At 43.7% G+C, this 27,113-nt stretch overlaps 1 protein-coding gene across 3 annotated transcripts in view; it reads right to left on the reverse strand.

Annotated features, from left to right (window-relative positions):
- The window catches only part of ULK4 (unc-51 like kinase 4), a 1,062,038-nt gene that overhangs the window by 977,112 nt on the left and 57,813 nt on the right, over nt 1–27,113 (reverse strand). For all 3 annotated transcript variants that reach the window (XM_073550092.1, XM_073550091.1, XM_073550093.1), the window contains exons 13-17: nt 22,832–22,936; nt 22,268–22,328; nt 16,295–16,470; nt 15,705–15,751; nt 722–800 (exon numbers count right to left, since the gene is read on the reverse strand). In XM_073550092.1, the coding sequence (XP_073406193.1) occupies nt 722–800; nt 15,705–15,751; nt 16,295–16,470; nt 22,268–22,328; nt 22,832–22,936 (468 nt within the window). The remainder of the gene's footprint in view (nt 1–721; nt 801–15,704; nt 15,752–16,294; nt 16,471–22,267; nt 22,329–22,831; nt 22,937–27,113) is intronic.

Genomic DNA, 27,113 nt, shown 5'->3' on the forward strand with positions numbered 1-27,113 from the left:
TTTTTGCAGCCTGTTTTTGCGGGAGACTGTGAAAATCACGGCAATATGGCCCGCTAAAAAGGCCCGCAAAAAACACTAAGTGTAAAAGAAGCCTTACAGAGGCAGCTTTGCCTCTATAGCATGGGAGAAAACCAAGTGGACTGAAGCTGGTAGAATCCAGTAATCCAGACAGCTCCAGAGCGCCGCAAGCAGGTTCTAAAGCAGAGAGCCTACAAGGAGAGCATGCTCCTTAGCTAGGTAACCCAGCCACTCAGTCTGCAGAGGTAACTGGTAACCTAGACAATGTAAACTATAGAATTAAAAATTACACCATTTTTTTGGGAACGGTGAGGATTTTAAGAGAAGGCACATTACAAAGCTGATGGTTTTTACAAGCACTTTGCAATACTCCCAATTAAACAATTTGACACAACCACTTTAAGACGAAAATAGTCAATAAGGTACTCTGCTTGAAGATGGTTTCCAGGTTGCAAAAGGTATTATACGAAAGCTTAGAACAAGTGCTACGCCTAATGTAGGTCCTGAAGATCTGGTGCAAAGATTGCCTAGTACTCGATAGAACGCCTCGTACCTGTGGTCCTTCAATGATGAGAATTATAAGACAGCTACTGTTTTCCATTTCTTAATATTAGTTCTTGAAATTATTATTCTTGGAAGATAGAATTTCTCTTTGTAAAAGGTCATAATTAAATCAACGGTTATCTTTGAAAATGAAATTTACCTCTATCACAGGGACATTTTCTGTAAGCTCGGATGTGTGCGCAGCCAATAAGCCAATGACCCTCACCCCCTTCGCACGTCTGTGAAAATAAAGACAAAAATAGCTTACTGACAACAATTAGTAAGGTCAGTAAGGAAAGACTACTCCATGATAGAATAACATGCTGCACTTAACATAACGGTTCATAATAATTCTACGTAATGGGAAACAAGAAAGATGAATCCGGAAGCAATGCAACATGGTGTAACATACTGGGAAACCAACAAGAAAACAAAGTATTACAGGGAACAGGGTCAGGTCCCCCAACACTACTAAACTGCACCCATTTAATACAGCAAGGTTTTTATTTTATTGTTTCATGGAACTGCTCTTTAACTCCTCAACATTGAAATTTCAACAACAAAAAAGTTATGGAATTATGGAAATCACAGGATTGACAGGCATGCTAATGATATACAAATTACGGTAAGTAAAAATGGTAACAAAATATTTGAAAAACTAGGACTTTATTCTCATACTTCCTTTACTCTCATATTTCCAGCTTTGTCAGGAAACAGCACGTGCAGTGTCACAACGTTCATATCAAGACCCCATCTTTGGTAATGAAGCATCTACTTAACCCCTTCATGACCAAGCCTATTTTGACCTTAATGACCAGGCCATTTTTTGCAATTCTGTCCAGTGTCCCTTTATGAGGTAATAACTCCAGAACGCTTCAACGCATCCTAGCGATTCTGAGATTGTTTTTTCGTGACATATTGGGCTTCATGTGTGGCAAATTTAGGTCGATAATTTTTACGTTTATTTGTGAAAAAATCAGAAATTTGGCGAAAATTTTGCAATTTTCAAACTTTTATTCTGTTAAACCAGAGAATTATGTGACACAAAATAGTTGCTAAATAACATTTCCCACATGTCTACTTTACATCAGAACAATTTTGGAAACAAAATTTTTTTTTGTTAGGAAGTTATAAGGGTTAAAAGTTGACCAGTGATTTCTCATTTTTATAACAAAATTTACAAAACCATTTTTTTTTAGGGACCACATCACATTTGAAGTCACTTTGAGGGGTCTATATATGGCAGAAAATACCCAAAAGTGACACCAATCTAAAAACTGCACCCCTCAAGGTGCTCAAAACTACATTCAAGAAGATTATTAACCCTTCAGGTGCTTCACAGGAACTAAAGCAACGTGGAAGGAAAAAACGGACATTTTAATTTTTCCAACAAAAATTTTCTTTTATCATCAATTTTTTCATTTTCACATGGGTAACAGGATAAAATGGATCCTATAATTTGTTGGGCAATTTCTAGTGAGCACAGCGATACCTCATATGTCGTCATAAACCATTGTTCGGGCGCACGGCAGGGCTCGGAAGGGAAGGAGCACCATTTGACTTTTTAAATGGAAAATATACTGGAATATTTAACGGTTGCCATGTCGCGTTTGGAGAGTCCCTGTGTGCCTAAACATTGGAGATCCCCCACAAGTGACTCCATTTTGGAAACTAGACCCCCCCAAGGAACTTATCTAGATGCATAGTGATCACTTTGAACCCCCAGGTGCTTCACAAATTGATCCGTAAAAAAAAAAGTACTGTTTTTTTTTTTTTTTTTCACAAAAATTTTATTTTAGTCTCAGTTTTTTCATTTTCACATGGGCAAAAGGATAAAATGGATCCTAAAATTTGTGGGGCAATTTCTCCTGAGTACACCGATACCTCATATGTGGTCATAAACCACTGTTTGGGCGCACGGCAGGGTCCGGAAGGGAAGGAGCGCCATTTGACTTTTTGAATGGAAAATTAGCTCCAATCGTTATCGGACACCTTGTCGCGTTTGGAGAGCCCCTGTGTGCCTAAACAGTGAAAACCCCCCACAAGTGACACCATTATGGAAACTAAACCCGATAAGGAACTTATCTAGATGTGTAGTGAGCACTTTGAACCTCCAAGAGCTTCACAAAAGTTTATAACGCAGAGCAGTGAAAATAAAAAAAATTTTTTTTTTCCTCAAAAATGATTATTTAGCAAGTTATTTCTTATTTTCACATGGCTAACATGAGAAATTCGACCACAAAAGTTGTTGTCCAGTTTGTCCTGAGTACACCGATACCCCATATGTGGGGAGGAACCACTGTTTGGGCGCACAGAAGGGCTCAGAAATGTGAAACAGCCAATCAGAGTGATCGTAGCCATGTGGTGACGAAGCCACGCCCCCTGTGGTGAAGTACAAAGCCTTTGGCATTAACTCAAGTCGCCGTGTTTGGAGGAAGAGAAATGATGCCTGTTACCCAAAGAACACGGTCTCCAATGTCTATCATGGAGGTGTAAACATTATGTTTTGGGGTTGTTTCTCTGCTAAGGGCACAGGACTACTTTACCACATCAATGGGAGAATGGATGAAGCCATGCACCTTAAAATCCTGAGTGACAACCTACTTCTCTCCGCCAGGACATTAAAAATGGGTCGTGGCTGGGTCTTCCAGCAAGACAATGACCCAAAACATACAGCTAAGGCAACAAAGGAGTGGCTCAAAAAGAAGCACATTAAGGTCATGGAGTGGCCTAGTCAGTCTGCAGACCTTAATTCCATTGAAAACTTATGGAGGGAGTTGAAGCTCCGAGTTGCCAAGTGACAGTCTCAAAATCTTAATGATTTAGAGATCATCTGCAAAGAGGAGTGGAACAAAAAATTCCTCCTGATGTGTGCAAACCTCATCATCAACTACAAAAACATCCGACTGCTGTGCTTGCCAACAAGGGTTTTGCCACCAAGTATTAAGTCTTGTTTGCCAAAGGGATCAAATATACTGTTCCAAAAAATAAAGGGAACACTTAACCAAACACAATGTACTAGGATGTGTTCCCTTTATTTTTTTTTTGAGTAGTATACTTATTTCTCACTGCAAAATGCAAATACATACACATATATAATATATATATATATATATATATATATATATATATATATATATATATATATATATATATATATTATAGAATATCATTTTCTAGATTTTATTTTTGATATTACATGTCTCAATGTTAAAATTAACCTATCCTTAAAATTATAGACTGTTCATGTCTTTGTCAGTGGGCAAACTTACAAAATCAGCAAGGGAAACATTTTTTTTTTCTCCACTGTAATGGACCACAGGAGAAGGAATGCTTCAAATTATATTTTATTCTCTTTATCTGAGAAGAACGAAAAATTAAGCAAAAGGGAGGGATCTACCCATGCTGTCATGGTGGGTTACTAGAAACGGAATTACCGGTAAGTCTAATTCTATTTTCTCTAGTTACCCTCCACGACAGCACACTGGAGAAGTACCCAAGAGTAATTATTTAGCGAGGGACAATAGCTTGGAGGACTTTTCTCCAGAGGGCCAAGTCCTTTTCAGGCATCAGGTCTAGCCTGTAATGCTTGGAGAACGTATGGACCGAGGACCAGGTAGCAGTTCTGCATATCTGCTCGATGGAAGCACTGGCTTTATTGGCCCAGGAGACAGATGTTGCTCTGGTAGGGTGAGCCGTAAATTTCTCTTGCGGTAAAAGGCACTGGACGTGATATACCTCAGCGATTACTCTCCTGATCCAGTTAGCGATCGTGGATCTGGAAGTCTTCTTCCCCTCTTTTTGTCCTCTAAGGCAGGGCTGTGGAGTCGGAGTCGTGGAGTCGGAGTCGGTGCTCATTTTGGTGGAGTCGGAGTCGGTATAAAATGGACCGACTCCTAAAATATATAATAAATTAGGTACAGTAATTCAATGCAGGATGTGCTGAATATTTTTTCATAGGAGTTTGGGAAAGTTATGAAATGTCCTATAAATGGCTGTTATATTCCTGATCTAAGGCTACATTCACACACAGCGTTTTTCCTGTGTTTTTTGAGGATATGTTTTTCAGCTGCAAAAGTTGATCATCTTTTTAAAAAACTGCATCACCTGAAAGGTTTTTGAGCTCATAGATAATGTTCTCAATAGCAAAAGCAGATTAGAAATCTGCTCTATCCATTTATCCATATCTGTCTATCCATAACGTATCTGTACCAAAAAGAATGAAAACCGGGTAGTACACCAATATATATTCTGTTCTATCTAAATATCTTGATTATTGGATCATAAAAATGATTAAATGTCTGAGGTTCACATTGTACTACAATAAATTTTTCACTTAAATATAAGCAATATGTGTGGGAGTCGGAGTCGTGGAGTCGGAGTTGGAGTCGGTGTAAGAGAAATTGAGGAGTCGGAGTCGCAGGTTTGGCTTACCAACTCCACAGCCCTGCTCTAAGGTGAACCAACAGTTTTCATCCTGCCTTGTTTTTTCTGTCACCTGAAGATAATGGAGTACCGTTCGCTGAACGTCAAACGTGTGAAGCTGCTCTTCTTCCTTATTTCCCGGCTCTTGATAGAAGGAGGAAAGAATTATCTCCTGAGACTTGTGAAAGTCTGAGATCACTTTGGGAAGAAATGACGGATCCAGTAGCAGAACAAGTCGGTCCTGTAAGATTTTCATGTAATGTTCGTTGATCGAGAGAGCTTGTAATTCACCCATTCTCCTGGCTGTATTTATTGCTACCAAGGCTACTTTCCAGGAGAGTGTCTACGTCTAGGGATGACAAGGGCTCAAAAGGTAATAGTGCGAGTACCTTCAGGACCACATTGAGGTCCCAGGATGGTACCAAATTTGTAGCTCTTGGACATATGTGAGATGCTGCTGTCATAAACCTTCTAAACCATCAGTGGTCGGCTAAAGTCTGGTCTAAATATGAGCTTAGAGCCACCACCTGGACTTTGAGGGTGGTAGGTCTGAGACCCTTCTCTAGCCCTTCTTGCAGAAAATCCAGGATCCGTGATAAGTTCAGTTGGTGTGGGTTAGGTTGTCCGGGTACACTCCATGAGATAAAGATCTTCCATATCGTCTGATATACAGAGTTTGTTCTGCCTTTCTGTAGTGTCGTAATGACCCTTTCTGACAATTCTCTGGTCTTCAAGATTGAGAACTCAGAAGCCAGGCACTCTGATGTAATTTCAGGATCCAGATGGAAGATTGGTCCCTGGTGGAGGAGGCTTCTGACCCGGGATAGCTCTACTGGTCCCTCTATACTGACGTTGGAAAGGGTACCAAACTAGCTTCATTTGGGCCAGAATGATGCTACCAAGAACATCTTGATCTTTTCCAATCTTATTTTTTGTAGAACCTTTGGTAGGATTGGTAACGGAGGGAAGGCATAAGCCAGTCTGAATCTCCATGGGTGGGTTATCGCATCTACACCTAAGCAAGGATCGGCTGAATTTAGTGAAAAATATTGATCCACGTTTGTGTTCAGTCCACTTTCAATGAGATTTACCTCTGGATGGCCCCACCTTCTGGTCAGTAACTGAAAGACCTCGGAGTCTAGACTCCATTCCCCTGGATGAATTTCTGTTGTGCTCAGAAAATTGGCCTGTATGGTTGCGGCACCCTTTATGTGCAGAGCGGACAAGGAGAGAAGTTGTTCTTCGGACCACGAGAATATTCTGGCTGATATTGCCTTCAGGTCCTCGTGCCTTGTACTCCCTTGAAGATGAAGGTGGGCAACTGTTGTCATGTTGTCTGAGTATATTTTGACATGGGTATCCTGGACATGCTACTGCAGTCCTGAGTACCTCCTCTACTGCCTTCAGTTCCCTGAAGTTTGAGGATCGCTGGCTTATCTCGTCTGACAACCATCCCTGGAATACGTATTTGGAGACCATGGCTCCTCATCCTTTCCCACTGGCGTTTACTTTTATAGTGATCGCTGGGTCTTGCATCCAGGGAACCGCTCTGCTCAAATTCTTTGTTTTTAGCCATCATGTCAATGAGGTCTTCATGCGAGGCGGCATCCGGATCTTCTTGTCCAAGGATTCCGAGGATTTGCCCAGTCTGAAGCGTTTTCTTGGGTGCTTGTGCCAATGCTACCATCTGGATACAGGATGTCACGGATCCGAGAACTGACATGGCCCATCTTATTGACACCACCTTCTTGCTCTGTAGTATTTTTATCTTTGATTTTAACAAGATCTGTTTTTGTTTGGGAAAGAAAGATGTTTGGCTGTGTGAGTCTAGTAGAACTCCCAAGAATGTCTTTATTGTTTCAGGAACCATATCTGACTTCTTGAATTTCACTATCCAGTCTAGAGATAACATCTGGGTCATCATCTGTAGATGTTCCTGTGGCATGGGTACTGAAGGAGCCACCAAAAAGAAATCTTCAAGGTATGGAACTATGCATATGTGCTGACCTCTGATGTATGCCATCACCTCTGACATGATCTTTGTGACAATTCGTGGGGCCGAGGATAGACTGAAAGGGAGGACATTGTACTGATAATGGATTGTGTGCTCTCCCTGGGCAATTGCGAATCTTAACCATTTCCGATAAGTTAGATGGCTCGGGATGTGGTAAATATGAATCCAGTAGGTCTTTTGTCGCCATGACGAAATCCTACCCAGTCAGAGGTACTGCTGACCTGACAGATTCCATCTTGAATCTTCTGTATGTTATGTAACGATTCAGGGGTTTCAGATTGATTATAACCCGATGGAACATGTTTGTTTTTTTTTATATGAGGAACAGGATTGAATAATGTGCCCTGTTTTTTCCCTTTCCGGGACTATGGAGACCACCTTTGTAGATAATAGGCCCTTCACTACCGCTATCAAGGTGGACTGTAGCTATGGAGAGGAGAATTGCGTTGTCTATACTGTCTTTGGAGGATATGAAGCAAAATCTATTTTTATTCATTCCCTGACTGTGCCACTGTGGACGGAAGTTTGAGATGTTACCTCCTACTATGTTGGCGTCATGGCTTACTTTGTCTCTGGGAGTGGGGGAAGAAAAAATTTTCTGCCTTTCACCCTTTCAGGTAGCTCCAGTGATCTGATTTGCCCTTCCCCTTGTACTAAGGTGTATGCTCTTGCTGGGGGCGAAAGGGCCTTTTCATAGTATTACTAGGACCAGGTAAGGTCTTTTTATCCAATGTCTTCTCTAACAGCTCTTCGAGGGCAGGACCAAACACGCATTTCCATTTGAAGGGGATAGAACACAACTTAATTTTTGAAGTCATGTCCCGGTTCCAGGATCTTAGCCAGAGGGCTCGTCTCACAGAGTTTGACAACCCTGATGATCTAGCTGCTACTCTTAAGGATTCTTCAGAGGCATCTGCTAAGAACCCTGGTGCTTTCTGGAGGAGAGGTAGAGAAGCTTGGATATAGCTTGGTGCTCCTCTAGCTGCCCAAGCCAACGGTACATTGATTGGGCCACACAGGTAGATACGGCATGGGTATTTAAAAAGAAAGAGGCCAAGGTTTCCTATGATTTCCTCAGTAGCCCATGCATCTTGCGTTCCAGAGGGTTCTTCATCTGTGAGGCATCCTCAAATGGTAGTTTTTTTTAGCTACCCGCGCAATCTGTACATCGACCTTTGGAATCTCTGACCAGTATGATGCCGTTTTGTCATCCACAGGAAACCTTTCCTTCATCTCCGCTGGAATGGTTAGCCTCTTCTCTGGGGATTTCTACTCTTCTAGCACTAGGTCCTGGATGTTTTTATGTTAGAACGGAGACCCCTGAACATTTCTTCCTGTACCGTCTGGGCAGTCTTCTCCTCCTCAATCTCCATGGTTCTCCTTACTGCTGTGAGGAGTTCCTCTACATCCCATGAGGAGAAATAATACTTGTCCTGTTGGGAGACCTCTAGGTCCAGGATTAATTTGCCTTCTTCCACACGTTCGTCTGGGACCGACGTTTCCTCCTGAGAGTCATCATTCCCTTCCTCCTGTAGATTAAGCTTCCTCCTTTTAGATTCTGGTGGGACACTGGGAGAGGGTGGGGGCTGGGAAAAAGCAGGCAGGGAGGTTTTTATCTCCAGTTGGAGTAGGCCCTTAATGTCTTCCACCAAGGATAGTTGCTATTCTGTGATGACTTTCTCAGTGCACTCTTTGCATAATGTCTTCTGCTAAGAGGCCAGATTTTTTGTACAGACTGCACATCTTCGTCAAGTTTTGGTCTTGCTTCCTGGTGCAGGTTCCCTACAAGTAAAGGGGAGAAGGAATAATAAGGTTCTAAACCTGCACACAGGGAATGGACACACAGTGTCAGACTACTTACTGGAACCGGGAGGGTGCTGGGATCTGCAGATGCAGAGCGAGAGGAATCTGACATCTCCATGCTGTTACCACACAGTGGTCCTACCTTAGATGTCTTCCTTGTCCAGGGCCTTTATATGGGCGACTGGACTTCCAGCACCTGTCTTCTGATTAGAGGACATCCTCCCTCCGATGTACAAGTGTGTGTGTGGGGGGGACCCGCCGTCACAATCCGCACTGTATTGCTTATATGTGTTCCAGCGTGGAAAGTCTTAGCTACTCACCGGTTAACGGTATTTTTCGGAGTCCATGACAGCACCACCTGAGAGAGAGGGGATCTGCCCTTCAGGAACAGGAAACCTACAGATACAAAAGGGCGGCACGTCTCCCACGCATCAGTTGGATTACAGAGCACAAGAGAACCCCCAAGGTTAATGGCATGATTTATGTACAATACTATCACTACTTAATTATTTATCACCAGTGGGTATATACAAGAGGAAGACGTGCCCACCCAAATTAAACTAAAGGGAGGGAATATACGGGTGCTGTCATGGACTCCGAAAAATACCGTTAACCGGTGAGTAACTAAGACTTTATTCGGTCATCCATGACAGCACCACCTGAGAGAATTACAGAGAGTAATAACTACTTTAGGGAGGGACTACAGCCTGCAGCACCCTTATACCAAAAGAGAGGTCTGTGGAAGCCCCCAAGTCTAGCCTATAATGACTATAAAAGGTGCTCGGAGAGGACTAAGTAGCCGCCTTACATATCTGGTCAATGGAGACTTCTGATCTCTCGGCCCACGAGGTCTCCATGGCTCTGGTGGAATGCGCCCTCAGCTTCCCAGGGGCCAGTCTGCCTTTTGAGGTGTATGCTATTGAAATCGCCTCTCTAATCCACCTGGCTAGTGTATTTTTTGACACTCTAAGCCCTTTCCTAGGGCCTTGATGGGAGACAAACAGGGCATTATCTTTCTTCCAGGGATCGGTAACTGCGAGATATTCTATGAGACATCTCTTAACATCTAGGGTATGTAGTTTCTCCTCCTTCTCGTTAGTTGGATTAGGGAGGAAGGATGGAAGGACTATTTCCTGTGTCTTGTGAAAGCTAGAAACTACCTTAGGCAAGTACGCTGGATCAGGTCTGAGTATTACCCTATTGTCCTTGAACTGTATATAAGGAGGACGCCTAGATAATGCCTGGATGTCGCTTACTCTACGAGCTGAGGTTAGAGCTACCAGGAAGGCTACTTTGAGGGACAGGTTTTTTATAGAAGCTGATGAAATGGGTTCAAATGGAGATTCTGTCATAGCCGTGAGGACTAGGTTCAAGTCCCACGCATGAACCTATCCTTCACTATTGGTCTGGATCTACCTGCTGCCTTAATGAATCTACTGACACAGTAATTACCCAAGATGTTGCAGCTAAAGAGGGCCCCCAAGGCTGATACTTGTACTTTAAGGGTACTAGTAGAAAGCCCCATGTCCAGACCTTTCTGTAGAAACTCTAAGATTTGATTTATAGGCGCTGAACCCCCAGCGATTATCCCAGAGTTCTGAAGGAATTTCTTCCAAATTCTCACATAAATTTTGGTAGTAATGATTTTCCTACTTTTAAGTATGGTGCTAATCAGGTATGGGGAGAAGCCTTTATCTTTTAGCAGTGTCCGTTCAAACTCCACACCGTCAGATGTGGGCCAGCCACCTGAGGATGGAAGACTGGGCCCTGGGATAGGAGATCCGGGATGTCCGGAAGAACCCAAGGATCGGACACCGACATGGTCCTGAGGCATGAGAACCATGCCCTCCTGGGCCAAAATGGAGCGATAACTATAACCCTTGCTCTGTCTCTCCTGATTTTTCTCATCACCAGGGGTAGTAGCGATAGGGGAGGGAAGGCGTAGGCTAGCCTGAAGTCCCACTTTATCAGAAAGGCATCTACCGCCAGGGGGTTCTCTCTGGGATTTAGGGAGCAGAATTGTCTTAATTTTCTGTTTTCCATGGTGGCGAAGAGATCTACCTCTGGTTGTCCCCACTTTTGTACAATCAGGTCGAAGATGGAGTTTTTTAGGGACCATTCTCCTTGCTTTAGCAGATTGCGGCTTAAGAAGTCTGCCGTGATGTTTTCTTTCCCTTTTATATGTAGAGCTGTTAAAGATAGAAAATGTTGCTCTGCTAGCCGGAACAACCGTTCTGCCACATTCATCAGGGGTATGGAACGAGTTCCGCCTTGGTGGTTGATATAAGCCACGGTGACCTGATTGTCGGAGAACACTCGCACATGATGGCCCTGTAGATACACAAGTAGCTTTTTAGCTGCCTGCTCTACTGCGGTCAACTCTTTCAGGTTAGATGACATTTCTATCTGATGATGCTCCCATAGGCCCTGGACCAGGATCTCACCCATATGAGCCCCCCAAACGGAAGGACTAGCATCCGTAGTGACTATGCGGGATATGTCATATTCCCAGGGAACCCCTCTGGATAAATTAACCTTGTCTAGCCACCACTCTAGGGACTCCCTTGTGTTTCGGGACAAGGTTAGCTGGCCCTCTAAGTAACCCCCAAGGATTCTTTGATGCACTAAAACCTCGCCCTGTAGTGTTCTTGCATGAAACTGGGCCCACTGGACTGCCGGGATACAGGATGAAAGAGTACCCAGAAGGAACATGGCTTTCCTGAGGGACATGGTAGGGTTATTGGAAGTGTTCAGGACCTGATAGTGTAGGCAAACAAGCTTCTCCGAGGCAGACGGCATTCCTGTTTCTCGGAATCCAGGATCAGGCGCAAGAATTGTTGGACTCTCATCGGCTGTAACCGAGATTTATTGATGTTAAGCAGCCATCCTAACCGCTCTAGGGCAGACATTGCCCTTTGTAGCTGTTCCAAACAATGTTTCGCCGTTTTCCCTACAATCAGGAAGTCATCTAAGTAGGGGACTACTAGAATGTCTGATTCACGTAGATAGGCCATAACTTCCGCTACCACTTTAGTAAACACCCGGGAACCGACTGCCACCCCAAAGGGGAAGGCCGCATATTGGAAATGTTGAACTGACCCATCTAACTGAACCGCCACTCTGAGGAAATGCTGATGAGCTGCATGAATGGGTATATGGTAGTAGGCATCTTTTAAATCTAACACCACCATAAAGCAATTTTTAAACAGCAATTTTATTGTTGAATTGTCTCCATTTTGAACGGGCGTATGACCAGGAATTCGTTGAGGGACTTAAGATTTATTATAGTCCTAAAGGAGCTGTCTGGCTTGCGGACCAGGAACAGAGGGGAGTAGAAACCTTTTTCCCTTTCTCCCTCTGGAACCATAGTTAGGACCTTCTTGCGGCAAAGATCACGCACCTCGGCCTCCAGGGCAGCTTGTTCTGATGTGGAAGACATGAGTGGGGTGACCTTAAATCGATCTTGGGGATCCCGGGCGAATTCTAGTCATAGACCCGCAGCTATCACCCCCAGTATCCAGTTACTACTAGAAATAATGGACCAGGCTGGGTAGAAGGCAGCTAGTCTCCCCCCTACCGGAGCAACTAGTCATTGGGGCGGCCTTTTAGTGTCACGTGCTGGACCTTCCTGGCGCCCCCCTCCTCCGAACATGAATCCTGTAACTTTCCTTCTTTTGTCATCCCATCTGTCCTGATCCCTGGACGGCCTTCTACGGAAATATTCTTTCCTGGTAAAGGGACGTCTATAAGAAGGGTTCGGCAGACTGGGGACCTTCTTTTTATCATCCCAGGCTTTCTCTAAAAGTTTATCCAGGACGGGGCCAAACAGATATTCCCCCTCACACGGAATGGAGCAGAGTCGTGACCTGGCCTGGATATCTCCTGGCCAGCATTTTAACCAGAGAGCCCTTCGAGCTGCGTTGGATAAACCAGCGGTCCTCGCCGCCATCCTCACAGAGTCTGCCGAAGCATCAGCCAAAAAAGCAGCAGCACTTTGGATGATAGGTAGTTTTTCGAATGGATGCTCTGGAGGCTCCGTCCTTCAGATGGGAATCCAGTTGATCCAGCCAAACCATCATGGATCTGGCCGTACATGTGGCAGCTATCGCTGGTCTTAGAGCGCCTGCTAACATCTCCCATGTTCCCTTTAGAAAAGAATCCGCCTTTTTATCCAGCGGGTCTTTTAAGGAGGACATGTCGTCGAAAGGTATGGAGGATTTTTTGGAGGCTTTGGCTACTGCCACGTCCAGCTTAGGGGCCTTATCCCATCTGCTTACCACTGGGTCATCAAAAGGGTACCTCCGCTTGAAGGCAGGTGGCAAGGAGCCCCTTTTTTCAGGTCTTTTCCATTCCCTATTTATCAGGCTCTGGACTTTGTAATTTAATGGAAAGGCCCTGCGCTTTCTGGGATCTAGACACCCCAACATCATGTCCTGTGCCGAAAGTTCTGGCTTTGCGTCTGCTACCCCCATGGTGGACCTTATAGCTTTAACTAGCCTATCCATTTGGTGTAAGGGGAAGCAGAATCGGCTTGAGTCTTCCTCCGAAGAAGACGAAGTGGAGGCCGGGGAATCTGAGGAGTCATCGCTCCTAGGGGCGGCCGAGGACTCCGAACCCAAGAAACTATTTTCTCTCCACCTAGAAGAATCCCCTTTAGATAGGGCCTTCATCTCTGTCCTGATTATCTCCCTCAGGCTTGTGGTGAAGTCCGGCGTTTCTTCCGCTACCTGTATGGACGGGGGAGAGTGTAAGGGTCTGTCAATCTACCCCTGGGCCAACGTCCCCTTTCAACCCCTAACGTTTGTCGCACGCAAGGCTGATACAACTTTTTAGGGTGGCCATCTGGTAAGGGGCAACTACAGAGAGCACATTCCCTGTGCTTCTGTTTTCCCGTAGCTTTCTTCCCCTGTGAAAAAACATAAGGGAACACTGCATCAGGGTACATTCACGGAGATCTCTTACCCATGCAGATGAGGCAGGTACCAGATCACGGAGGGAGGCAGGAGGGTCCTTTAGTCTGGAGGAACTGCGGCTCTGTCCGCTCGTTCGTCTCTGTTTCTTCTGCTGGCCACTCACATGAGGCTTCACCGTGGCCTGTTTCTGTGGGCGCTCCTGCACCTCGTCCTGCTGCTCTATGGGGGCTTCTGTCGTATCCATTGCTGGGCCTTCAGAAGCACCCCAGCAGAGTCACCTCCTGCCTTATAAGGCCTCCCGCTGTCAGAGTCAGCAGGGCCCCCCCTCCCCGGGCACCACCCTGGACAGCCGCTCACACGCGGCGCACACCGGAAAGCCGGCCAGCACCCGACTTCCGGCTTCGGCGTTCCCGGCCCCGCCCCTTCCGCCACGTCACTTCCGCCGTTCGTCTGAGACCGCGGGAGCGCGCGGAAAGGAGCTGGCACGGCGCCCCCGGCTCAGACATGCCCGCAGCCCCCACGTGCGCCGCCCTGGGCCCGCCAACCGGGCGCAACCGCCAGCCCGGACGGAAAGGGAGACCGGACCCCGGGGGGAGCGCACCAGGAGGGGCCCGGGGCATACATACCTCCTGGTGCCGGCACTCTGGAAGCGGCTGTCCACCGGACCCTCTGCTCCACCTGCTCCAACCACTGCCGTGGCGACCTACCCGGCCCCACCGTGGCGCTTCCAGGGACCCCGAGCTTGACCGAGGTAGGAGATCCCCCCGCTACCTGGGTCGGTCAGCCGGCCTGGGAATCCCTCGACGACTCCATGACGGACGATCTGAAGGAAGTCCCGTCTTCTAGGAACAGGAAGCCAACTGATGCGTGGGAGACATGCAGCCCTTTTGTATCTGTAGGTTTCCTGTTCCTGAAGGGCGGATCCCCTCTCTCTCAGGTGGTGCTGTCATGGACGACCGAATAAAGCAAGAATATTGCTGCCTCTGGTATGTTGAAGCCGGCCGGCGTGTGACGTCACATCCTGCTGCCGGCTTCAGACCCAGAAGTTTTTGCGTGTGCGTGCCCAGCGCGACACGCTGCCTTGATCCGCAACGCCAAAGGAGGAGAGGAGGCTGGAGAGCTCACAGAGGCTTTCAGCCGAAGAATCCCAACCCCCCAGACCTTACCCGAAGGTGCGAACGGAGACGGGAGCAGCGCTCAGGGAGGAGAGGTCAGTCTGCTCTCCGGCTTATAACCATTTCCCCTCCGGTGACTGTTGCCGGATGAAAACTTCTTCCAGAGTGCTCTGGACCTCGGACTTGGCTGAAGGTTCACCTTCCAACAAGACAATGACCCTCAGAACACAGCTAAAATAACAAAGGAGTGACTTCAGAACAACTCTGTGACCATTCTTGACTGGCCCAGCCAGATCCCTGACCTAAACTCAAATGAGCATCTCTGGAGAGACCTGAAAATGGCTGTCCACCAACGTTCACCATCCAACCTGATGGAACTGGAGAGAATCTGCAAGGAAGAATGGCAGAGGATCCCCAAATCCAGGTGTGAAAAACTTCTTGCATCATTCCCAAGAAGACTCATGGCTGTTTTAGCTCAAACGGGTGCTTCTACTCAATACTGAGCAAAGGGTCTGAATACTTATGACCATGCGACATTTCAGTTTTTCTTTTTTAATACATGTGCAAAAATGTCTACATTTCTGTTTTTTCGCAGTCAAAATGGGGCACAGAGTGTACATTAATGAGAAAAAAAAATGAACTTTTTTGAATGGATGCAATGAAACAAAAGTGAAAATTTAAAAGGGGTCTGAATACTTTCCGTACCCAATGTATATGTCTGATGGATAATAAAAAAAAAAAACGAAACAATGAAATAAACAGGGCTGTGTTTTCTTAAGTGTAACCAAATGTTACAAGTGTCAAAAGGTGTAAAAAGTAATATGTAAGCAACATTGAAGAACTGCAAAAAAAATAATTTACATTTCAACTTACATGTCCCAATTTGGTGCCGCACGTAACTGCTGAATAAGAGTTGGGAACTGTAATGAAAAAAATAAGACCTGAAAACAAAGAATTTACAAAAGAAAACAAACGTAAAAATAATATTGGGAAAGAAAAAGTTTTTTGCTGTATTTTTTTATTAAAAAAAAAGGCCCCTTACCATTATATGACTAGAAATTACTATGTAGTCTGTGAAATTCTTCAGTCTTACTAGTACTGATACTTATAGACCACAAGTTAATGGTATAATATAAATAACCTTGAATCAATAAATGAATTAATGCTTTGCATGTGAATATTGTATTTTCCAGTAACAGGAAATCCCTTTTTTCTGCCTAATGTATACTCAATATTAAAAGTGCTCCTGAAAGAAAGACATTCAATAATCCAGCTGCACGGTCTGGGAGTTGGCAAAGAGCAGGATATTGTTCCACTGGATTTACAGCAATCTAAGAAGGGACGGTAACACATAGGTGCATTACCATTTCATTTTTACATGGTAATCCAATATTAGTCCAGTCTTTGATGCCATACTAAGAGAATAATAATAGAATAGTAATGGAACAAGAAGAGCTGCTCACAATCTGGGAGTTGATTAGTCTGGTGGCCACTTCCTTATGTCCGGATACAGTGCACAAGTAGCAAAGTAAATTTAGCTTTGCCCGTGGTGCCACCTTCTCAGACGAATCCAGCAAGGAGCTCAGTTGTGTAAGAAAGTTGGTCCATTCAGGCTCTTTCAGAGAGGCAAGCTTTTCTCCTGTGACATCAGATCAAATAAAAGAACCAGTTAGGCTCCTCTCTGTCATGGTAAACCAGTGACAAATAAATAACTGATTGGGAATTACCCTAAGATTGTAATTTCTGACAAAAACAAAGAAAAGTTGATAACCCAATTGTAAAGCTATAGATGTGTACTTTCTCTAGCTATGGAATACATCTAGACAACAGGGATACATTGAAAGTAAAAAACAGGATAACAAAATGAAGCCATATTGTTCGTTCAGTGATCATACAGTAATTTTGACGCTTGTCACTACTCATGGACAAGCAGAGAGGCTGGGTAATCAAAAGGTACGAGGTCAGAAGCCAGAAAGGTACGTCACAGACAGAGGGGTGATTCAAAAGAATAGCCAGGTCACCGTCTCGGGCGTCAAAAGCCAGAGAGGTATGTCATACAGAGGTATGAGACAAAAGAATAGTCAGGTCACGGTCCAGGAGTCAAAATACCAGAAAGAAGCTACAATTGGCACTAGTTGAGGCAGAGAGCTGGCTAAATAGCCAGGTAAATATCTGAACAATTCCGATTGGACAGCTAAACTGTCAATCAAGACAATGACAGCACAGCATGCCCCAGCATCCCATCAAGTACTGACAGTTCAGCATACCCCTGCTCTAGATAGTACAGCAGACAGTAACTCACGGCATTCCGACACACAGAAAGGTGGCATCGGAGCAGTAATAGTAGTCTAAGCCATGCTAAAATAACAATATTCAAAGAGAAATAATGTTCAACATGATAAAGGGAGCTGGTCTCATTGTAATGGTTTTGCATTTTACTGCAAGTAAAGAATTCCATCCAACATTACAAACACTTTGCTGGTGCGGAGCGGTGCATTAGGCTGTCATTTTCGGTGCATTATGCCATTTCTTTGTTCATTCAATATTTGAATAATAGACGGAGGAAGGCATTTCTGCCACTTTTCTGTAATTTGGATTTCCATATTAAAATAAAGGAAGTTGCTTTATTATTTTACTTTCATTTATGACCTTCAAAGTCTGTTTTTTGCATTTGGTTAGAAGATGTCTCCTAATATGTATTATCTGTTTTCCAGAAATAACAGAATAATGCTTACAGTTACACGTGTGTAGACATCCTAAAAGGTGACGTCTTTGTATTTTGTCACATGGATGTCACATAAAATACAAATATATTTGGGAAGACGCAATTTTAAGGAGAACTAACAAGCGCTTTGTAAAGTGGATAACGTGTGGACATCTTCATATGACCTTGAAGTTACCAGCCCAATGCTTTGTACTGCCACGTGACCACACTTAATGAGCATAGGTCAAACCATTAAAGATCCATACGAGTATGTTTATATAGATTTTTTTTACGTTGGTTTTTCAGGTTGAGAAATCGAGAGCAGAAAAAAAATGTTCTAAAATAATTTTTTGCGGGCAGTTTTTGTGTATGGATTTTTTCTGCTTCATTTGATATAGTAGCTACATTTGAAATGTTATTGTATTATATTTGAGTTGTGCTCAAAAGTTTACATACCCTGTCAAAATATTTGCTTTCTTGGCCTTTTATTTCAGAGAATATGAATGATAACACCAAACTTTTTCTCAACTCATGGTTAATGGTTGTGTGAAGCCATTTATTGTCAAACTACTGTGTTTTCTCTTTTTAAATCATAATGACAACCCAAAACATCCAAATTACCGTGATCAAAAGTTCATATACCCCATTTCTTAATACCATGTATTGCCCCATTTTACATCAATGACAGTATTGGGGTATCAGGTGTAGTAATAGGGACACATACGGCAGCAGTGGCTCAGCATTGGGGTATCAGGTGCAGTAATAGGGACACATACGGCAGCAGCGGCTCTGCATTGGGGTATCAGGTTCTGTAAAAGGGACACATACGGCAGCAGCGGCTCAGTATTGGGGTATCAGGTGCAGTAATAGGAACACATACGGCAGCAGCGGCTCAGCATTGGGGTATCAGGTGCAGTAATAGGGACACATACATCAGCAGCGGCTCAGTATTGGGGTATCAGGTGCAGTAATAGGGACACATACATCAGCAGCAGCTCAGTATTGGGGTATCAGGTGCAGTAATAGGGACACGTACGGCAGCAGCGGCTCAGTATTGGGGTATCAGGTGCAGTAATAGGGATACATACAGCAGCAGCGGCTCAGCATTGGGGTATCAGGTGCAGTAATAGGGACACATACAGCAGCAGCGGCTCAGCATTGGGGTATCAGGTGCAGTAATAGGAACACATACGGCAGCAGCGGCTCAGCATTGGGGTATCAGGTGCAGTAATAGGGACACATACGGCAGCAGCGGCTCAGTATTGGGGTATCAGGTGTAGTAATAGGGACACATACAGCAGCAGCGGCTCAGTATTGGGGTATCAGGTGCAGTAATAGTGACACATACGGCACCAGCAGTGGCTCAGCTTTGGGGTATCAGGTGCAGTAATAAGGACACATACGGCAGCAGCGGCTCAGTATTGGGGTATCGGGTGCAGTAATAGGGACACATACGGCAGCAGCAGTGGCTCAGCATTGGTGTATCAGGTGCAGTAATAGGGACACATACGGCAGCAGCGGCTCAGCATTGGGGTATCAGGTGCAGTAATAGGGACACATACGGCAGCAGCGGCTCAGCATTGGGGTATCAGGTTCTGTAAAAGGGACACATACGGCAGCAGCGGCTCAGTATTGGGGTATCAGGTGCAGTAATAGGAACACATACGGCAGCAGCGGCTCAGCATTGGGGTATCAGGTGCAGTAATAGGGACACATACATCAGCAGCGGCTCAGTATTGGGGTATCAGGTGCAGTAATAGGAACACATACATCAGCAGCAGCTCAGTATTGGGGTATCAGGTGCAGTAATAGGGACACGTACGGCAGCAGCGGCTCAGTATTGGGGTATCAGGTGCAGTAATAGGGATACATACAGCAGCAGCGGCTCAGCATTGGGGTATCAGGTGCAGTAATAGGGACACATACAGCAGCAGCAGCAGCAGCTCAGCATTGGGGTATCAGGTGCAGTAATAGGAACACATACGGCAGCAGCGGCTCAGCATTGGGGTATCAGGTGCAGTAATAGGGACACATACGGCAGCAGCGGCTCAGTATTGGGGTATCAGGTGCAGTAATAGTGACACATACGGCAGCAGCAGTGGCTCAGCTTTGGGGTATCAGGTGCAGTAATAGGGACACATACGGCAGCAGCAGTGGCTCAGCTTTGGGGTATCAGGTGCAGTAATAAGGACACATACGGCAGCAGCGGCTCAGTATTGGGGTATCGGGTGCAGTAATAGGGACACATACGGCAGCAGGGGCTCAGTATTGGGGTATCAGGTGCAGTAATAGGGACACATACGGCAGCAGCAGTGGCTCAGCATTGGGGTATCTGGTGCAGTAATAAGGACACATACGGCAGCAGCGGCTCAGTATTGGGGTGTCAGGTGCAGTAATAGGGACACATACGGCAGCAGGGGCTCAGCATTGGGGTATCAGGTGCAGTAATAGGGACACATACGGCAGCAGCAGCTCAGCATTGGGGTATCAGCAGGATGAGGAGTTTGTGCAGGTTGGGGATACATGGTGATGGGGCTGGAATATGAGAAGTGAAACGTGTCGCTGTTGTATTCTCTGTAGCCGAGTCCTGGCTGGAGGAGTTGTCATGTCGGTCTGGGCCACATGGAAAAGACGTGAAAAGTGACCCATTCCATCAGAAAGAATTCCAGCGGTAAGACACCAACTATACCTGTGCAGTAATCACATATGTTTTGTAGGACTGGTATTTACCACTGACCATATTGCGGTAATATCAATGTTGGTCTTTATATAGGGATTATTTTCAGTAACAGCGCAGTCATCTCCTACATCCACTATTAGGGTGCGTCACCGAGTTGTAATCAAAGTTACCTAGTTAGGGGGCCACTAAGAAGTTTCGCCCCCCCCCTGAACCGAAACCCTAGCTACGCCTCTGATCAACACACAAGAATATCTTGCGAGACCAGTACTGACATCGCTGGAAGGGCATCAGAGGGGAGTATAGTTGTTATTATTTTATAAGGGGGAACATAGTGATTCAGAAGGGGTGTCAGAGTAATGCACAACTCCTTTAAGCTCATTTAAAGAGTAATCAAAGTGGCTTTAATGTAGATTTTGTAGCAGAATTTGATTCTAAATCAACACAAAAAACTGAACTAATGTAAATTAGCAATAATGTTTTGAATGTAATTTTTTTTTTAGATATCGGCGTGTTCACAAAAGACATGACCAAATACAGAAAGAAAAAAAAAAAAAACGCAGATGGAGGGAAAATTGAAAGATTGAAATATGACTGCAACATTCTGGAATTGAGCAGCTGAGGAACAAAGTTAAAGAGAAGCTGTGATGTGGGAACAGATAACCTGATCAGGCCGATATACATTTCTGTAAGAAAAGTCTCAGCACAACTTGCATTCTATTCATTGAGCACCCTGTGTAGCTACTAGTTAGGAGTATAGACAGCCACTTGAGCAGCCCTTCACGTCTGATAGACTTTAGCTTCATGTAATCGTCTGTTAATTCACAGAACAATAGTTAATAGCAAGCAGAGACTTCACATAAGCTGCACAAACAGCCAAAAATCGGCACAGCCAGGACTACACGCACTGGAGGGCCAATATTTTTTTTTTAGGTGAGCCCAGCCATGTACATCTTCCAGCCATCCTAGGTGCGGTTAACTGGTCACAAATGAGAACATTGTTTCTTTCAGCAAGAAAAAGGGCTCATTTTTCATGGCCAACATAGAGCAAATGTCTCTGAAACTGTTGATTTCAGTAAGCTCAATAACACAGATACAGGAACAGGCAGATTGTCCCTTAGGGAATGTTCACATGACACTTTTTTTCAGGTGAGTTTGGAGTGGGACTGCTCTGAAAACCGCCCGAAAAAGTGCTCAGAAAATACTCAAAAGAATCTTCCTGTTTAATTCACTGTATAAACGGAATGCTGTCCATATGAGCAGGTTAATGTTGCACATGTGCAAAGCTAGCTGCCAATTAAAAAGAAGGGGAGTGATAACAGCCAAACTTACGGTGCAGGGAGCAAGGACTAACAGCTCCCTGCACCGCCCCAATGACAGGAAGCCAGCGGATGCAGGGATGGTATAAGTTTATGTTCGCTCTGTAGCCAGTAAGCCAGACATGAATTCAGTGCTATTTCCTTGCATATATTTACAGGTAAATAGAGTTTCTGAACATGTCAGGCTCCTTTTCAGCCAATCTGTCTGGCTAATTAGCCAATGTTACTAATCTAGAATCTTTTATATCTCCGAACTCAACACTGATAGCTGCGATTCCGCTAAAAGGCTCAGCAAGAGCAATAACATTGGGCGCAGTAAATATTTCATAAACAGTATCATGAAAAAGGATTTCACAACATTTAACTAGTTAGGCTCACAATTGCCTGTGGTATAAAATATATTATGGATGAAAGTACAGCAAACAAAAAAAGTGGAGGTGTTGATCAGAGTAGTAATCCTTTAAAGGGGTTATCCCACAAACAAGATTAGTCACCTACGTACAGGAAGGGTTAGTGTATGATAGTGAGGGTGCGACACGCTGATCACAAGAACAGATTTCCATATTCTTTTCATCATCCTTGGTTCCAGCAGTCGGACCTCCACCAATGAGCGATATGTGATAGATATTACTGGTGATGTAACCCTTTATTTATTTATTTATTTTTTTATAAAAAAGTTTCAATGCAGATTCTACAATAGGAAATTAAGAAATAAGTAAAACATAAAACTTCTTACCTGAATGTGCAGGAAGGGACAATGTTTTGCCATCAAATCTTACCGGAGTTGGTTTTATAATCTTGAAGGGAGGAATAAAATTGCTTTAAATTATTGAATGCTTCTTTCAAATTTCTAAAGTATACTTCCACTTAAATAGTTATAACCAAAGAATCAAGTTCTCTCAACATCCAAACAAAAGGGATTAGCCATCCTGCAATTGCAGCCCTGTCGTGAATGGAGCAGACCTACACATGCTCAGCCTGTGCTCCGTTCACTTTTATTTATTTTTTGGGGTCTGCTGGAAAAGGCCGAGTACAGCGCTTGGCTTTCTTTGGCACTACAATAGACAATGAGTAGAGCGGAGGGCACTCGTGGACTTCTGTTGCATTTCAGTGGAGGCTGCAGAACCCACATCTCGGGACCATGGATATGGGAGAAATTGATTTTTGAGAATAACCCTTTAAAATCTCACAGCTTGAGCTAACATTTGATGTGGAGACATTTCTGTTATTGCAGCGGTAACCACAAGGTTATCAGCAAGTATCAAACATAGGTCCTATTAAGTAGGAGAATATAAAATACCTTTGGGTTGTCTATAATAGGTGACACAATCAGATCTGAGTCTGTGAATATTAGACCTTTTATCTTCCTTTCAAGATCTTCTTGATTTGTCAATATGTTCTCCACCTAAAAAGACAAATACAAGTTACAGGATGGAAAAAATTAAATTCACTGTTCTGAAGCAGAATAACAAATAGGAAAATAAAAATATAGAAGTGAATAGCAAATGTGAAACAGTTACGTAACATTGTGTTATCGAAGTCCTATAGAGAAGCCTAAGAGAAAAATCCCATATCCACAGCATGCTGTGGTTTATAAAAAAACAGCTACAAATGAGAACACAAGAGTAGCACAATTTACATGGAATTTACTCAAATTATGCACAACACTGGTTTCACCTATTCTGGCACCTCAGGGGGGTCTACTAATTGCAATTGCAAACTATTATCAACCAAATTCATATTTGTGCTCCGAAAGTCAGACAGCACTCTTATCTTCTGAGCCCTGTTGCATAAACCAAGTAGTTATTTCTGACCACATACAGCATATTGCCACTTTTGCGAGATATTGAATAACAAATTGTTGGGTCCATTTTTTCTAATACCCTTGTGAAAATGGAAAATTTGGGACCAAAACATTTTAATAGAATATAAACGCAATTTTTCATTTTCATGGCTCAATCTTCGTGAAATGTCTGCAATCCATTTCAGCGAAATCTGGCCTCCAACATGGTTCTCCTTCCCTTCGGAGAGTTTCAGTGGGCCCAAACAGTAGTTTATTACAACATATGAGGTGAATTTGTGTACTCAGGAGTAGAGATGGGAGAACCCGAACAGAAAAGTTTGGCGTCCTTACCAAACACCTACTGTTCGGTTACGGACACCGAACACAAACTTCACCAGGAAGTCCATGTTACTGTTGGGGTTCGACCCCTCAAACACTGGGTGTTTCACGGTCATGTGCATGACAGTGCGGCAATCACTGCTTATGTTCGGCGGTAAAATCATTACCGCCGATCAGACAGACGCAGTTCCCACGTTGTGAAATGACAGCGTGATCCCGCAGCTGTGATTGGAGATATAAAGTTTATCTCCAATCACTGGCGCTGGCTGATAGGACTACTGCTCCCATCAGCATACACCTGCTGTCGCTAATAATAGTGAGAGCAGGCGGCGGCTGATGGGAATATTCATCAGCCAGCACCTGCGCTCTAAATAATTTAAAAAAAAAAATCACATGGGTTCACCTTTATTTTTGATAACCAGCCAGGCAAAACTCACAGCTGGGGGCTGCAACCCTCAGCTGTCAGCATTAGCAAGGCTGGTTATCAAGAATAATAAATTATTTTTGTTTAAATAATTTAAAAAAACGGCATTGGGTACCCCCCCTTTTTGACAACCAGCCTTGCTAAAGCTGACAGCCGGGGGCTAGTAACCTCAGACTGGTAAGAGGCCATGGATATTGTCCACCTCCCCAACCTAAAAATAGCAGCCTGCAGCCACCCAGAAAAGGTGCATCTATTAGATGCCCCAATTCAGGTGCTTTGCCCATCTCTTCCCACTTGCCCAATAGTGATGGCAGGTGGAGCTCATATTTGTGGGGTTATGTCACCTTTGTATTGCCTGGTGACATCAAGCCCATGGATTAGTAATGGAGAGGCACTCCTAATTGTATAGCTGTATTGCAAATGAAGACACAGCAAGTATAAAGTCTTTTATTTGAAATTAAAACAAAACGTGCATCTCCTTTTTACTTAAAAATAACAGTTTTATACTCACCTAATGCCCATTCCATTGAATCCCTAGTCTCCTGTAATAAAATAAAAAGAAAAAAACAACAATATCCCTCACCTGTCCGTCATTCTGCCCCACATCGTAATCAAATGATTTTACCGCCGATAAGAAGCAGAGTTTGCCGCTCTGTCATGCACATAACAGTGTGGCAAACACTGAATGTTCGGCCCCCAATTCACCAGGTTCGAGTCCAGGTACTGTTCTGGTACCCGAACCTTTTTTTTTTTTTTTTTTATAAACTGTCTGGCTGAACCCGTCGGACTCGAATATCCAAGATTCCACCCATCTCTACTCAGGAGAAATTTTGTTCGCTTTTTTCCTATTTCTTCTTGTGAAAATGCTAAATTTGGGGCAAAAGCAACATTTTAGTGGAGAAAAATGTAATTTTTCATTTTCACCACCAAATGTTATAAATATTCATTGAAGCACCTGTAGGCTTAAGATGCTCAATAAACCCCTAGATGAATCCCTGAGGGGAGTAATTTCCAAAATTGGGTCACTTGTGGGAGGGTTTCTTTTTGGGCACCTCAGAGGAACTCTTTCATTGTGACATGGCATCCAAAATTTACTGTTGACAAGTTTGTGCTCCAGAATTAAAATATCAGTAATTTAATCCTGTCCGAGCTCTGCTGTGTGTTCCAACAGCAGTGAGTAAATTTCTTTTCTGAATATTTGGTCTAGTAGATCAAAAATTGGTATCAGGATGGAAAGATTTGCTCTTCTGGGGCAGAGTATATTATGCAGCAGAGTATTATGCATTATGGTTGTATATAAAACCCTTTTACATTTATAAATTTTCCAATCCTTAGTCAAACTTATCAAAAAATACAGAGAAAAAATGAGTTTACCATATACAATGAAAAACAAGTATTTATTAATACAATGCTTGTAGATTGTAAGCTTGCGAGCAGGGACCTCACTCCTAATGTCATTGTTTGAATTGTCTTAACTTGTATTGAATTTATTGTCTGTACATGTCCCCGCTTAATTGTAAAGTGCTGCGGAATATGTTGGCGCTATATAAATAAAAATTATTATTATTATTATCAATTACATAAATAGTAAAATGTACAATAAAATATATCATATCACTTAGTATGTATGGATACACATGATCCACAAGACTGATGGCCACAGACTATATGAGCAGAACATAATAGCAGGACAGAGCAAAAAATAACCTATGTCAAACCAATGGTGATAGAAAGAGTTAATGTAAACATCAGGCAGCTGATTCACTCAGTATCAGGTGGCTCATATAGCCAACCATGCAGTGCAATGGTATGCTGAACAAGTGCCCCGAAATCATAAACATCACCATGGTATCAACAATGAATATATATGTATACATATGCAAAGACTGCTACATGACTAAGTAAAGAATGAAGAGGTTAATTACCCATAGTGACTGCCCGTGCTGTGACCACGATCCCCAACGCACGTTTCGCTTGATATTTCATCGCTTCATTGTTGATACCATGGTGATGTTTATGATTTCAGGGCACTTGTTCAGCATACCATTGCACTGCATGGTTGGCTATATGAGCCACCTGATACTGAGTGAATCAGCTGCCTGATGTTTACATTAACTCTTTCTATCACCATTGGTTTGACATAGGTTATTTTTTGCTCTGTCCTGCTATTATGTTCTGCTCATAGTCTGTGGCATCAGTCTTGTGGATCATGTGTATCCATACATACTAATTGATATGATATATTTTATTGTACATTTTACTATTTATGTAATTGATGAACTTTTGTATTAATAAATACTTGTTTATCATTGTATATGGTAAACTCATTTTTTCTCCGTATTTTTTGATATGTATCTCTGAGTTTATATACATGAAATTTTCTTGACTTTGTGCTGGTACTTTTTATGTCCTTAGTCAAACTTGATGAAAATTTCTTACTTTTGAACTATGTAATTATTACATATATGAGGTATTGCCACGTATGGTCAAAATTAAATAACACAATTTGGGGTCGATTTACTCCCTTTCCGATTGTGAAAATGAAAAATTAAGGACCAAAGCAACATTTTGGTGGAAAAAAAAGGTTTTATAACTATCCTAGAAAAAATAGCTTTTCCCCATCCGGTTCCCCCGGGCCTAGAACAACAGATCTCTCCTTATGCACACTGTGGTGCAGTGACCACTGTGACAGCTAGGGGGCGCTGTAAGGGTCATGCACACACGCATATCCATTGTGGTAATGGAGATAGGATGAACGGCAGGATGCTAAATTAGCGTTATGTATCCCAGGGGGGTGGCCCTGGGATGGAAGCTTGAACGAGTGTTGATAAGCAGAGGTACTGCTGAGGTTTTTGTTATAATGTATCAGGGAGAGCTTTCAGGTGGCTGGTGAGACAGGTGGGAACAGTCACCTACAAACCCACCCAGGGACATGTGTATGAAGTAAAGCCTATATGGGTGGTTGTGAATCTGAAGGACCTGCAATGAGGTCATAGTCATGTGATGCTGTGGGTGTGTCTACAGACCATATTAGGT

Source organism: Dendrobates tinctorius, unplaced genomic scaffold (assembly GCF_039654945.1).
Source record: "Dendrobates tinctorius isolate UK_male_01 unplaced genomic scaffold, ASM3965494v1 ptg000162l, whole genome shotgun sequence".
NCBI lineage: Eukaryota > Metazoa > Chordata > Amphibia > Anura > Dendrobatidae > Dendrobates > Dendrobates tinctorius.